General features: G+C 43.3%; 1 protein-coding gene across 1 annotated transcript in view; it reads right to left on the bottom strand.

Annotated features, from left to right (window-relative positions):
* Positions 1–14,810, bottom strand: part of CLSTN3 (calsyntenin 3) — a 30,551-nt gene extending 15,741 nt beyond the window's left edge. Inside the window, 14 exon segments of the mRNA XM_074269100.1 lie at positions 1–127; positions 3,528–3,676; positions 3,790–3,947; positions 4,623–4,679; positions 5,314–5,476; positions 6,501–6,613; positions 7,593–7,874; positions 8,293–8,478; positions 8,793–8,942; positions 9,333–9,435; positions 9,437–9,551; positions 10,670–10,865; positions 11,278–11,400; positions 14,620–14,810. The exon segment at positions 1–127 is cut by the window's left edge and continues 100 nt beyond it. Of these exon segments, the coding sequence (XP_074125201.1) occupies positions 1–127; positions 3,528–3,676; positions 3,790–3,947; positions 4,623–4,679; positions 5,314–5,476; positions 6,501–6,613; positions 7,593–7,874; positions 8,293–8,478; positions 8,793–8,942; positions 9,333–9,435; positions 9,437–9,551; positions 10,670–10,865; positions 11,278–11,400; positions 14,620–14,683 (1,986 nt within the window). The 5' untranslated portion in view covers positions 14,684–14,810.
* Between the last annotated feature and the right edge of the window lie 337 nt (positions 14,811–15,147).

Raw genomic sequence — 15,147 nt, 5'->3', positions numbered from 1 at the left:
AAAGTCCACGGCAGGGCGTGCTAAATGGGTCATACCACTCAGCAGGATCTGGGGGGCATCTGGCTGGAGGACCACAACATAGCCCTCCACATCAGGGATGGAGACACAGGACTCCTCACTGAAACACCTATGTCAAGAGGGATGGGAGGAGAGAATTAGCTATACTACCATTCTTTTGTATCTTCTTTCTAAACCCTGATCCTTCTCAGGAAGCCTCTCACAAGGAGGAAGAGTTAGTAATTCCATCTACCCTTATCAGTGTAATAAAGCTAGGGAAAGAGACTTCCCTCCTTGGTATCATTCCCAACTCTAGGAAGGTTCTAGCTTGGAAGAATTTGTCACTTGCTTCAGCATTCTAGCCTTCACAGGGGACCATGGCTGAATGTCCTTGCTTTCTATTTTCCTTATGTTAAACTTACATAAGCCTAATAATTCTATCAAACACAAGTGAAACTGGCTTAACACTAACCTGAAAAAAATAATGTGCATACATTTTAATCGATATTGGATTATTTGCTTTCCAAAGGACAGGGAAGGCGGGGAGGAAGGCATCCAGTCGGTTGGTGTTTGCATGTTTTGCTATTTAAAAGATTCAAATAAAAAGGTATATCACCTTCCTATGTTTTCTCAGAAAGCATCTCATCTTCCTGGTACAGTGAATTAGTTCTGGTGAGGAGGGACTTCCTGTATGCTAATAGAGGCCATTTTTTAAAGAGAACAATTATTGCTTGTGTTTCTAAACAGGTTTGATGTAACTTCTAAAGCCAATGGAGAAAGGGCAAAGTAGGGCAAGAAACAGAGCTTGGAGGGATGAATAGTCTGGTCTTGTCTTAACTAGGAGGAAAGAATCTTCAGTTCCAGAGTCATTGAGACATTGAGGAGTGGGATTCCTAAGTTCTAAGATCCACATCATTATCCAAGGCAGCCTAAAAATAATGCACAGTCTAAGATAACAGGTTGGAGCCATTTGCATGTTGTTTAGGATAGGATTTTACCAAGAAGGAGAATTGGCCATTTAACTGGTCCCAGACTGAGACACTAACTTCCAAAGTCACTTATTTGGTCTGTTATCTATACAGCAGAGGGAAGTTTGTCAATTAGCAAACTTAGGAAATATCTGGAAAATATCAGCTTGAAGATTACTTTGGGAACTGTGAAAAAGGTGGGTTGGAAAGCAGAGACTGGAGGAAGACCATTGAAAAGGCTATTTAACAATAGTCCAGAGAAGAGATAATGAGGGTCTGGTATAAGGTGATGATTATGTGAATGGAAGGGTTGCAATATGTAGGGGAAATATTTCTGAGATAGAATCAGCAGAAGATAGAATCAGAATCACTACAGGGGCTGAAATTTAGAGGGCAGTTGTATTTCTCCAATGTAGAAACAAGAACTCTTAGCACCTAGTTAGAGAGGATAATTAGTTAAAATAAGAAGTTACCAGATGATGCACTCCATCCCTTGCCCTACTATTCCAAACTCCCCCACAGCAGCTTCTTCAGCAGCAGTCTTGTAGTATTGTAGGATCGTCTCCCTTCATACTACTTTTAATTGAATTGCCTATGTGCCAAAATAGCTAGTTGTAGCTGAGTGCACTTGGTGACTTATTGGTTGTTTGAGAGAAGTTGATTGAAAGGACAGTGGTACTATTAATAGAAATATGGAAGTCAGGAAAATGGGCAGATTTAGGGAGCTGACCTCAATTTTGAACATATTAAATTGGAAAAGACAGTGGGACAATGGGATAGAAGTTATAATAATTATTATTATTCATATAGTGTTTTAAGGTTTATAAAGTTTTTTATGCATGTTATCTCATTTAATTCTGTAAGGTGATTGCTTTTATTATATCCATTTTACAGATCAAGAAATTGAGGCTGAGAAAAATTAAGTGATTTACACATAGTAAATATTTGAGGTAGGATTTAAATCTAGACTTTCCTGATTTTATTGTACTATCTGCTTGCCTACAAGTAGGTACCTGAAAAAATCATGACCAAAGATAAAGATTTGGATCATGTGACTGAGATAATCATGAAAGGCATGAGAGTGGAAGAGATGATGGAGGAAATCTTGGGGAAAATACATGTAATCACTCATTGAATCCACAATTCTGGATAGTCTAGTGACCAAGATCTTTCCTTCCTCCCCCCTAATTAACTTCTACATATGATATGATAAAAATAACACTGAATTTGGAATCAAGAAATATGGGTTCAAATCTTAATTCCATTATCAATTACTTTGTAACCTTGACAATAAAGGTTACCCTGGGCCTCAGTTTCCTCAATGAAAGAATTGGACTAGATGGACTAGATTCCAACTTTAAAAATATTATCCATGATCCCATGATTTACTTGTAAGGAAGATAAGTCAAGGATTAGACCCAGAAGAGAAAAATCCATCCAACAAAGAGAAGGTTGAAGCTACCTTTGACCAGTGTGCTGGTCAAGGTTTTCATAAAGAACTCTGAATCAGGACAGAAGATTTTCCATCCAAAAACAGATTCCAAAAACTCTTGAGGGAAGAGGAAGATTGCTTTGTTTCCAGAGACTAATTAGGGTTTTTTTTTTTTAAATCTAGAGAATAAGAGACCTATCTACCGCCTATACCGGAACTAAACTGAACTGTCCCCAGTTTAACTTTAACTATACTTGCCCTTGGCCAGACCTTGGACCATAACCTGATTCTCTAGCCTGGTTTCCAAAAAACCCTCCTCCCACAGCTCTAACATGAAGAGCCCACTATAAATTAAAGCCCATCCTTATTCTCCCTAGGAGAAGGGAAATAGTTAGGAATGTTTCCTCTCAGGTTGCTTTTAGAGAAACTAGGGCACAGCAGGGGAAAGGGATTTGACAACCAGTGGGGGTGGGGGTGGGGGCACAGAAAGGGAAGGGGGAAGGGAAGTAAAAAGCCAGTCCTGTCCACTAGATGGCAATACATCCTAAAAATAAGTGTTCAATAGGACTCAACCACAGAATGAAAGTCCAATGTGCATTTGGCACTGTGATCTGATCTTTCCCTTGTTTCCTATTTAAAAAACCTCCCCAAAATCCCAAGCTTCAAATGTTTCACCTGTGTACAAGCAGTCTCACAATGCATTTTATATTGATATGGTGAGCCAAGATTTATTAATAAATGAGGAAAAAGAAAAAAACCAGAGTGAAGTGCCTTGTGTTCAAGGTCACACTGGGAGTCAATAGCCTGGCAGGACCAGGAGCTAGGTCTCTTAACTGAGCTCATAGCTAACTGAAAGGCCCCTCCTTAATTGTCCTTTTTTCTTTTCCTGCTTAGAGGAAGGAGCAAAGAAATAAATGGAGACAGAGAAGGGAAGGGTTTTCCCCAAGATGGCATTTAAATGCAAGCCACCGAGTCCTAGTGCTGTTTCAATTCTGCCACTAGCTACATGTGTGACATTGGACAAGTCACTTAATCTCTTGGACCTGTTTCCTGTCTGTAAAATGCAGACTTAATGGCATTTCTGGGGTCCTTTCTTAGTCTAAAATTCTATGATTCATCCCCACACTCACTTGACAGCAGTGGCAAGGCGCAGGGGCCGGACACCAGGTGTTGCAAAGCGCAGAGTGTTCATGTAAGCCACATGCTGCAGGGCATGATTGAAGGTCTCCACGTCATCTCCCTCCAGGGTGAGTAGCGACTGCGAGGGATTCACGTGGACCTGGGCCCCAGACACAGACATAGCCGTGAGCAGGACCAGGGGCAGGAAAAAGAGGGGCCAGATAGGACAGGGGGGCAGGAAGACATGCTAGGCAGGTAAAGGAAGGCCTGTACCTTCATGCCTTTGCCCAGGCTCTCGAAGTCCCTATAGTCCAGACCCTCCCGACATGCATAGAGGCATTCGATAACCTCACGGCTCTCCAAGCGGCCTGAGCGCACGCTGAAACCAGCCAGGTAGCCATGGAAGTAGTGATGAATCGGCAGAGGGTCTCCTAGGGCAGGAACATAGGAGCAGGAGCAGATGAGGGAGATAAAAAGAGAGAGGAAAGGGAGAAGAGGAGAGAAAGGAAGAGGAAGACAAAGGCAAAGGAGAAGGGCAAAACAGAGGAGAGAGGACAAAAGGGGGACATGAGAGAGGAAAGGAAGGGATCAGGAAAAAAGATGCAAAGATACAGAGGGAATACAACTAGAAGGGAAATAATATATTACCAAAAGCCAAAGGAGAAGCAATAGGACCAAATGACAAGTCCAATGGAGCAAAAACAGGGAAATCAGACCAAGAAGGAGAGAAGAGGGAAGGGAAGGAGTCTAAAGGTCTGCCAAGACACAGTCCAGTTCCCAAGCCAGGCTGTGCACCTCCCTTCCTACACAGCTCAGCAAGACTACTCAGGATTGTGTTAGCTTCCAAAGATGCTCAGATTCACCACCAACTCTTTCTCCTTTCTACCTGGCATCTCTACCCCAATCAATGTCAGGCAAGTCAGAGACCACCTTACCTGCTTCTCTGGAGGTACACCACAGAGATTAATGAGCCCTGCACTACTATCTTTGCTTAGATCATGCTCCCCTAGAAAGGAACAGAGTAGTACCTAGAGGGGCTGGAGAAGACATGGGGAAAGAAGTAGACATTGTTCCAGTTCCCCAGTGAAAACTTGCACATACCATACCTTGGTTCACATCTGTGCTGTTGTCTCCCCCTTTTTCCTTCTCTTTGCTTTTTTCCTCTGCAAGGAAGAGAGCCTGTGAGCTCAGGGTGGTAACAATATATAAGCCAAAAGGAATGAAGGAGAGGCCCTGCGCTTCTGTATCCACAGTCCTAGCCCCAAACATGTCCTACTTAGGAATCTCTGGACAGCTTCCAAATTGAACCCTCTGCCCCCTACTCAACACCAGTCTCTCAGACCTCAGTGTCATCTGAGGAAATTTCAAATGTGATGATCCACATCCTCAAATAAGAAAAGTGAAAGAGGATGATTGTTTCTGAAAGGTCCTTCTCTAAAGGAGATGATTCTCCTCTTCGTTTACACTAATGATGGAGCAAGGACCAAGCAGACAAAAATAAGAGGATTCGAGTGAGCCATTAGGAAGACTTTTCTAGCAGTCTGAGATGCTGATCAATTTCCATGGCTATGAAGCTCTTTAAATAAAGGAGATTTTTGTTTTTCTGAGCTCAGCGTTTGTTTGCTCAGATGTAAGGGGATGCATGAGATACCGTCTGCCAACCCAGCAAGCACAGACTACTGTTTCCCTATGTCCTTTCATTAAGCCTAATTCACTAACCCCCACTCCTGATGGTCCTCATCTTGGGTTTGTCCTTGAGTGGCTTCTGGATTGGGGAAAGGGTAAAGTAGGACTCACCAGTCCAGCAGGCTCCAATCATGAGGGCAGGCTCTTGGCGAGGTGGGTGGATGAGGCCATTGTCATGGATGAGAGCAGGGTCAAAAGAAATTCCATCTACATAGAGTGTGACTGTGGGGAACTCAAGGTTCAGAGCATAGTGGTGCCATTCATCATCACAGACCTAGAAGAGGTTAACAGAGCCAGAAAATGAATTAAGGCAGGACCATCCTCCCTAGTTAGTCTCTAAGGAAATCTCAATAGCAATAATCCTTGTCTTCTGGGTGAGGAGGGAGACCTTCATTCTCAGTGATCGCCCTTTAACATCAAGTTGGTATTAAAAAGATAAAAATATTTCTGTTACCCAGGTATCACACTGCTTGAGTTTCTACCATTAAAGATTTCTTCTTTTAAGTATTGTCCATTCCAAGTAAGTATGAGTTTTTATATCACATAAAAGTACTGACCACTGGGGTGTCAAAGGGCAAGGAAGAAGGAGGAAGAAAATGAGGAAACTTTCATACTTTATAGTTCTGCCGACATCTGGAATCAAAAAGCAGAGAGACTGAAAGATGGAGAAGGGCAGAGATGGCAATACAAAACATTTGAGAGATTAAGAGGGGAGAAACAGCATTCTCTATTCTCAGCCAAAGGGGAGACTTGAAAAAGATCTAATTTATCCAAGGACTAGTTCCTAGATTATTGAAGCCTTTTGCTTTCCTTCCAATCTCTGCCCATTTTTCACAGGTGACTATTTAGCCACTTGACCAAGCTATACATAAGAACTATCAAAGGAGGGGAAGAAAATAGATTCAGCTGCTTCTTGCGGTCAGCTACAGATAGATTGGTTGAAAATGGCTCTTGGCTCTAATTAGCTTTTAAATATATCCACTGATTTTAAAATCATACATGGTCTTTGTCACTTATAGCCATAGACAATCAAAGGTCAGTTGTCTGAGAACTATATATAGAAAGAATTAAGACCCATTTGAGGTTAATGATAATCTACTCCCTACTTCTCAACACAGGAAAGCTTTCTGCAGGAGTCAGTCCATGTAAGGGAAAAACCAAGAGAGAATGGTGACTGTATATAAACTTCTATAAGCAGAAGATGCAGCATTGGAATAAATGGATAGGAAATAGGGGGTGAATTTTCCTGTTCATTGAGTGTCTTTAGAAGTCTGAATTTTCTATTGTGCTATCCTCACCTGCTCCAACTTCCAGAGGAACTTGACGGGACGGGCACTTTCCAACAAAGGCCAATAAAGGAAAGCAATTCGGCAGCCGTGAACTGTCAGCCAGTAGTGAGAGAAGCCATCCTCTGTGAGGTGAGGTGGGGAGACAGAGATCAGACACCAAGGCTTGAGACAAGAGTAAGTTAAGATAAAAGGAGAGAGTAGACATTTAAATCCTCTCTAAGTCAGTAACCAAACTAAAGGAAATATTTTGCCTGTCAGGTGGTAAAAGAGTAAAAAGGCAGATGTATATTTATTCGTAAAGATATTCCATTATAATAGTGAAGGAAAGGGTGGAGTGGGTCCATATTGGACCTCATTCGTTTACCCATTTAGCTTTTGTTGTTATTTAGTTGTTTTTTCAATCATATGTGACTCTTGGTGACCCCATTTGGGGTTTTCTTGGCAGAAATACTGGAGTGGTTTGGCATTTCCTTCTTCACTTCATTTTATAGATGAGATAACTGAGGCAAACAGGGTTAAGGGACTTGTCCATGGTCACATAGCTAGTAAGTTAGATGTGAATTCAAGAAGATGAATCTTCCTGATTCCAGACCCAGCACTCTTATCATTGTGATACTAATTCAACTAACATTGATTAAATATCCATTGTGTACAAAATATTGAGCTAAGAAGTGCTTTGGGAAGGATGGTATCTACATATATATTGATAAAGGTGAACATTCCAATATATTGCAGGATTATTTGGTTCTCTATCTACCTACATTTATGGATAGAGATGGATTGTATCTTTATTGAGCTGGAAAAGACCTGAAAAGTCATCTACCTCAAACCCTTCATTTTATGGATAAGAAAATCAAGGCCAGGGCAGCTAGGTGACACAGTAGATGGAGCACCAGCCCTGAAGTCAGAAGGACCTGAGTTCAAATTTGACCTCAGACACTCAACATTTCCTAGCTGTGTGACCCTGGGCCAGTCACTTAACCCCAATTGCCTCAGGAAAAAAGAAAATCAAGGCCCAGAGAGTTCAGTAACTTGCTTGATTTCTCAGCTAATTTACTACAAAGCAAGGTCTAGAGCCTCTGCCTCTGGTTTGATGCTCACCATTCTGGACAGTGTTGCACACGATGGTTTCCTCCTCTTTCTTGCCCTTGCTAGGGGTCACTCCATGTTTCATCCAGAAGGACAAAGTGAAATGGTCACTGAGGCCATCTTGGGAGCCAGACCCAATCCCACCGCCACTGCCCAAGGGAACTTGTACAGCCTGGGTACCGTTGAACCAGTAGATGAGGCTACTGTCTTGGCTGTAGTGCACAGAGAGCCCTGCTGTCCAGTTGGCATTAGGGCCAGGCATGGGGAGCAGATCCACCTCCCCTGTGGCAGCACCTGTGGGATCCCGTCCACCCCCAGGAAGACAATTATTAGAACCAAGTTGTGAATTGAGTTGACTTGAGATAATTCTCAAATTAGGGAATGGAACAAAGAAAAGCTTTAAGTAGCTTTTCCAGCCTGCTCTTTTAGGGCCATCTCCACCCAGAAGCTTCCCCAGCTTTCCCAGCTGATTTTGCAATCCTGCTTGCCTTCAATACACTTCAGCCATTGGAGTGTTGTGTTAGAATTGCCTCTATCGATATGTCCATCTCTCCCATCTCAACTTTTTAAGAATAGGGAGTAAATATAATCTTTCCTGTATTCCAAGCACCTAAAAGCTATGAATGGATACTTAGCACATACTTATTGACCCCTAATGGATGGTTCCAGGAAGGGTTTTTAGGAAGGGTTGGGGTAGTGAAGGGGGGCACACCACAAAGTTTTCGAAGGGCCCTTTCTGAATAGTTGTCCCGATCACAGCCCTTGGCCACATGACTGGTCTGCAGCTCAATGGTGGCCTGGATGTTCCACAGTGGCTCATCACAGGTTTCCAGGCGGATGCCAGGAAATAAGGCCAGACTCCCAGCTCCAGGTGCATACTCAATTCTTTTGGTCCAGCCTGTAGGGAATAGGGAGCAAAGGAAAGTAAGACATTTCACCCAAATTTGCCATCCTCTTTCCAATTTCCCACAGCCATGTCCTCAGATGCCATGGAATCCACCTTAGTCCATGGCTGGCCTGCTCAGTCCACATGTAATACTGCAAAATCCCAGTCTATTTCCATTTACACTTTTTGTCCCTCTACTTGTGTGTCTTCCCCCATGTGAGCATCATGAAAGCCCAGAGATGGGCAAATTGAGCCAAATGTTAAGTTTACTTCATTCAACTTAGGATGTAGGGCCAAAGGATTATGGTAAGGTCTAAGTTGCTCACCTTGCCAGCTGGGCTTGCATGTGGGCTTCACTTGGATCTCTACCTCAGCATCATCAGCTGCCCTTTTCTTCCCACAGTCATATGCTGTCACTGTGAATTTATAGAGCTTCTCCCCACTGTATTGCAATTTCTCTGTGTTCTCAATGTTCCCTAGAAGATAAAAGTGAAGAAAGGAAAGAAAGAAAAAGAGAAAGAGGAGAAAAGGAAAGAGGGAAGGGAGCAAGAAGAAGGGAAAGGGAGGAAGAACAATGAGAGGAGATGAAAGAGGAAGAAGAAAGGGACAGGATGAGAGGAGGAGGAGAAGAAAAAAAAGAATGAGATCAGGAGAAGAAAGGGACAAAGAAGAGAGAGAGAGAGAGAGAGAGAGAGAGAGAGAGAGAGAGATGGACTCAATAATGAAGAATAAATTGTACAATAGGAAATTGTCTAGGAAGATAGAGAATGGAAAACGGAACCTGGGGTAAGCAAGGAATTTTGATCCAGTTGAGAGTTCTGAGGGACAAGGGTTATGACATCAGGTGGAAGTAGGGATGAACTCACCATCGTTGTCAATGAGGAAAGGAGTGTTGGGGGTGAGAATCTCATAATAGCAGATTTGACTGTATTGTGGGGAACAGTCACCATCAATAGCCTCCACTCTTAAAAATTCGGTCATACAACTTCCCCTCTGTCACTGATGCCCGGTACAGCCGCTCCACAAATACTGGGGCAAACTCATTTACATCATTTACCTCAATTACTCGCACATGCACAGTGGCCCTGTTCATACCAGAGAAAGGAGAAGGGTTAGCATTGCCCCCAACATCTAGAGAATTTAGGGTGCAAAAGCTTGGACCAGAGAAAGAGAGTTACAAAACAGAACTGCATCAAAGCAGTTTTAGGATAATATTCAGTAGGTCCCTTTACCTTATTCCCCATCCAATCTCTAAATGTCCAGTCTGTGCTACCATAACCCTTAGTCAGACTCTACTGTAAAGAGCATGAGCCCAAATGGAACAGATGCCCAAGGGAGGAAGTGAAGCACCCACCTCAGGGAAGGGATTAAAAGTTTCCTAAGAGATGAGATGTGTAGTTAGCCTCATAAAGGGATCATGGAGAATCTGGGCTCCTAATATGAGACTGGAAATGTCAGATAATGAACTGGAAAGAATTAAGAGTTCTCCTAAGGCTTCAAAGCATTTGTTCTCATGAAGAGTTGATAGCCAGATAGCACAATAGATAGAGCACTGGGTATAAAATCATCAAAACTTATTTTCATGAGTTCAAATCTAACTTGAGACACTTACTAGCTCTGTGACTCTGTTTGCCCAGTTTTCTCATCTGGAGAAAGAAATGGCAAACCAGTATCTGCTAAGAAAACCTCAAAAGGAATCATGAAGAGTCAGACATGACTGAACAACAAGAGTTGACAATCAAGTAACTTCATCAGGAAAAGTGTGATATAAAACCAAGAATAAAACCCAAAGTGAAAAAAGTAAGACTAACTATAAAAAGTGATGGGAAATGTATATATATATATATATATATATATATACACACACACACACACACACATATTAGGGAAATGTGCTGTATAATGCATATATATATTACATGCATGGGGGAAAATGTCAGTAGGTCATGTATTATAGATCTGTGTGATTTGCATGTATAAAGTATATAGTTGCAATCTATGGGACATTTGTGCCCATGACTGGAAGCTTTTGAGGGCAAGGACCATGTATGTCCCCAAATGTTCTGATCATCAGCCATCATTGTGAATATCTCACATTCACTGGAGGTGGTACGGAGGTGTGCTGATTTAAGCAAGGAATCAATATGATTTCAGGAGAAGGGATGGAAGAGGGCTCTAGTAGTAAAGTGAAAGGCTCCCTCACTTGTGAGATTTCTTGGTATTGGCTCCATCTGGACCTTCGCCACAGTCATAAGCCTGAATCGTGAAGCTGTGTTCTTTCTGAGCTTCACAGTCCACTGGTTCCTTAGCTCGGATCAACCCTTCTCCAGTCGCCTTGTCCAGGATCACAGCCTCAAAGGGAACACCGGCCCCATGCAGTCGGAACCCACAGATTTCACCTGGTTAGAAAAGGAAAGGAAGGCTGTATTATTCCCATCAGCTTCTTCTCTAGCTTACCCCTCCTACTTTTAACCCCAGTGATCAGATCTATATAATTCTAGCCCTTTCCCCCTCCTCATGTTAACAAGAACCCAGTCCTCTTTTTCCTGGACTTCCAGAATGGAGATCTTAAGTCATACTGTCTCCCACCCTACCTATGCCCTTCCCTCTGATCCCCTTTCTCTTTTTTCCTTAAGTTCCTCTTTCCTTTGCCTCTATTCCCTCATCTTAAAGTTTCTCCTATTCTATTCCTTCTACTCCCTCTATCCTTTTTTCCCCCCATGCCTTTCAGTTTTCCCCATATATATTCCTATATCTGTTTCTCCTCTTCCTTGTCTCTGCCTAGCCCACCCCTGCTTTCCCCCCCATTACCAGCATAACGAAGAGGAGCATCCTTGTCAAGGGCAAAGAGCGGTGGATTGAGTAGGACGGTGTTGTCATTCTCCATAACAATGCCCTGGTATTCTGCTTCAATCCATGGCTTGTGTTTGTTGGCTGACACCCCAAGGGAACAGAGAGGAAGACCATGTGAATCAAGGCTCCCGTTCTATGAACAACCCTTCTAGATAGATCCAGGCTTTGGCTACCCTTCCCACCTTCTTCCCCCACTCCCAGCCCTTGCCTCTATTGTCAACTCTCTACATTTGCAAATATAATCTTTTTTAGAGCTGGAAGGGGACCTTTGAGGCCATTTAATTCAACTTTTATCAGTTTTCTCCTAAGAAAGCTGAAGACCAGAAAGATTGACTTCAATAGAGTCAAACAGGTAAGAAGTAGCAAAGGCAGTATTTTAACCCTATTCAGTGCTCTTTCCATTATACTATTTTATCCTGTTGGAAGGACACCAGCCCAGCCCCAGAGAATGGAATGAGGACATGACAATAACTATGAAGGTGAAGGGCAGAACATATAATCTATTCTTTCTATTTCCATGGCAACCATCTATACAATTGGAGACCCAAGGTCTGCTCTGAATACCAGGGACAAGAAAAGGGGGGCTCATCTCTATAAGACATCTCAGGTCCTTGGGAGAGTAGCAGGGAAAGGGTCAATAGGATAGGGAACACCAGGAATTATGAAAAATCCCTGAAAAGAGCATAAGAAGAGATTGAAGTCATAGCAGAGAGAGGGAAGGGGAGAGAAAAGGGTTCAAACCCGACTTCCCTCTGAATTTCAAATTAAATTACCTCATTTAATGTCATGTCATCTATCCAGCCAACTCTCAATTGAGAACTATATCCTCAGGGGAAAATAAAGGGGGGTATGGAAAGAAAAGGATGTAGAGCAAAGGGGGGGAAATTCCATTGTAAAGATTGGGAATAGAGCAGAGAGTGAATCAATGCCAATGATTGGACCCAATGGTAACAGCATCCTAGAGAATTATTGAGCTGGCCTACATACATCACTAATCCTCCCTGCCCCCACTGCTAAACACATTCACTCAGTACATCTGCCAGTCCTCAGGATTGTAGATCCCATAACACTTGTATCTAACCCTAGTTTGGAGTTAAGAACCGAGTCCCATATCTCATGAACTCTTAGTAAGCCAGTGCTCCTACTGTTTTGTTTCTTAATCACACCCAACATCTAGTCTTCATTCTTTTTTCCCATCTGAGACAATTCCAAAAGAAACATAGTTTTTCCCCCCAGTTCGAGGGAACATTTTCCCCCAGTCCTTACTTAAAGATCATGCTAGCTCTGAAGTGAGGGATTTAAGGCATAAGATAGGTCTTTTGGAAGAGCCATATCAGTGTCCCAGTGGGCCCAAATTTCCCAACAAGAAAGTTGGTTTAGAATTTCACCTTCTGCCCAACCACCCTCACTCTTTATTCAACCAAAATACTCCACTGAGGAATAGGCAGCTCTATCTGTGTTTAGCCCTTCTTCACCATCAAATCCTTGGCTCTTATATTCTATTAATGAAGTTGCAATTTCCCTTGCATGGGAGGGAGAGATGGAATTCGTGCCACCAAAGAACAATTGAGTCACCCAGAGGAAGTTTATCTGAAATGTCATATAGGGAGAATGCTGCTGAATCCAGAATTCCTGACTGCCAGTATTTTGAGGGGGCAAAGCAGTCACCTGAGAATAGAACTCTCATGTACTGGACCCTGAGTCCATGTTCACTGTAGACATCATGCCCCTCCCTATTCCCCTCCTCAGCTGGGGGATGAACCACAAGATGGTGAACAGGAAAGAAAAGGATATGGCAGGACACCAAAAAGCTGAGGTTGAGACAGGAGAGGCAAAAAAGAAGAGGAATAGCAGAGCACAAGAATAGGCGAGACAGAGATAGAACACAAGATGGAGGGGAACAGGTAGAATAAGGGCAGTTTCTCTCCCTGGTTCTCCCCATTTCTCCCCCTTCAGTTCTCATTCCCTTCTTCTTATTCCTTTTTAGCTATTCTTTTTTCCTTCTTCCCTTCCCCACTTTACTCTCTCCTCTTTCCTTCCTCCTCCTGGCCCCCCATTTCTTTCCTTCCTTTCTCTACTCTCCTTTCTTTTCTCCTCACCAGTTCTTCCCTTCCCTCTTTTCCCCTGTCTCTTTCTCCCCTCAGTTCTCTCTTCTTTTTTCCCTTCAATTTTCCACTTCTTTTTTTTTCTCTCTTTTCTCCCTCCCCCCCTCCAATTCTTCCTTCCCTTTTCAGGTGTCCCCTCCCTCTTTCCTCTCCTCTCCTTCATTTCTCCCTTTCCCTTTCTTTTCTTCACTTCTCATCTTCTCCTCAATTCTCTTTCAGAGAATTTCTCTTTCTCCCAGTTCTCTCTTCTCTTTTCCTCATTCCCCAGGTTTTCTCTTCCACCTTCTCACCCCCAGTTTTTCTCACCCTGTATCTTTCCTTTCCTCTCTTCCTATATTGCCTCATCATCTCTGCTAAATTAGTGTCTTTAACCTCTTTCCTAATTTCTTTTTCCTTCTGTTTTTTTCTCTTATTTACTCCTCTTTTTTCATTTCCCTTTTACCTCTGATAACTCTTTTCTCCCTTTCCTTCCTCAGATTTTTCCCACACCTGTTTCTCTCATCTTCCTCCTACGTTTCTCCATTAGCTTTCTACCCCAAACCTCACCTTTTCTTCTTCCCTCTTTCTCTTTCCCCCTTTCTCTTATTCTCTCCCCCTTACCCAGATGAATTTATGAATTTATCACCTGCTCTTTTGCTAAAGGGCTTCTGGGCTCTGATAACTCACAGCCCAGCTGTGTGCCGGCAGAAGAACATATACGCACATGAACATGCAAAAACATACGTGCTCTGAATGGCTGAACTACAGAGAACGGTTTCTTCCTGGGACTGAATAGAGAAAAATCAAATAAATTTGCCACACACATAAAAAATATACCCCCCTGAGAATTGTATAGATATGAAGAAAGATATGTACCACCCCTCAGATACAACTTCTCCTGAAAGCAGAGAAATCAATGTACAAACACAAGAAGAGACAAGCAATTAATATAGTATGATCAAGAAATAGAGACAGGGAAGGACATTTGGGCTAAAAAAGAAAATAGCTACCTAGAGGGAAAAGAAGGGGAAGAGTGAGAAACACATGGGTGAAGAGCATGTGAAGAAGCATGCAGCACTGGGGAAAGGGATGGAGAGAAGGATGGATGGAAGGAAAGACACAGGTCATACTCAACTAGCCTTAGTATCTCCTGCCCACCTCCCAACTCCCTATACCTCTTCCCCCACCGGTGCCCACCCCACCCCCCATCACTCACCTTTATTACAGAAACTGGTGGGGAGCAGAGAGGTCAGAAGGAGGGGGAGCAGCCAGGGGGCCATGGTGTGGGGTAGGGCAAGGCAATTGCTCTCCCCTGGGAGCTTCCTTCCTTATTCCACCTTCAGGAAAGGATGCTGTGGGGAGGAGGGTCAAAGGATAAGTAAGGGAGTGACAGTGGAGGGGAACCTCATGGATTAATCCTTCGGAGCAGACCAGGGCAGACAGACCTGTGTAGATAAGGTGGTGGGGGAGGGGGGCTAGCAATGGCTCTCTTTCCCTCCCGCTCCCCGGGTTTTCTCGACTCCTCACTCACTCCCACCCCATCCTTGCTACTGCAGAATGATGTCAGCACAGCCGGGTGGGGATTGATGGTCATTCCAGCCAATGAGATGACTGGGGGGGATGGCGCTGCAGGGAGGGAGGGGACCAATGGTGCTGGAGAATGTGGTGGAGCTTTTTTTTCCCTGACTGCAATTTGGGGAGTAGGGGAACTGCAGGGGAAGCAGGAGAGCCATGGAATGAATGG

This window comes from Sminthopsis crassicaudata, chromosome 5 (assembly GCF_048593235.1).
Source record: "Sminthopsis crassicaudata isolate SCR6 chromosome 5, ASM4859323v1, whole genome shotgun sequence".
NCBI lineage: Eukaryota > Metazoa > Chordata > Mammalia > Dasyuromorphia > Dasyuridae > Sminthopsis > Sminthopsis crassicaudata.
The sequence above is the reverse complement of the archived record's forward strand: the minus strand, read 5'-3'. Positions and strand labels throughout refer to the sequence as shown.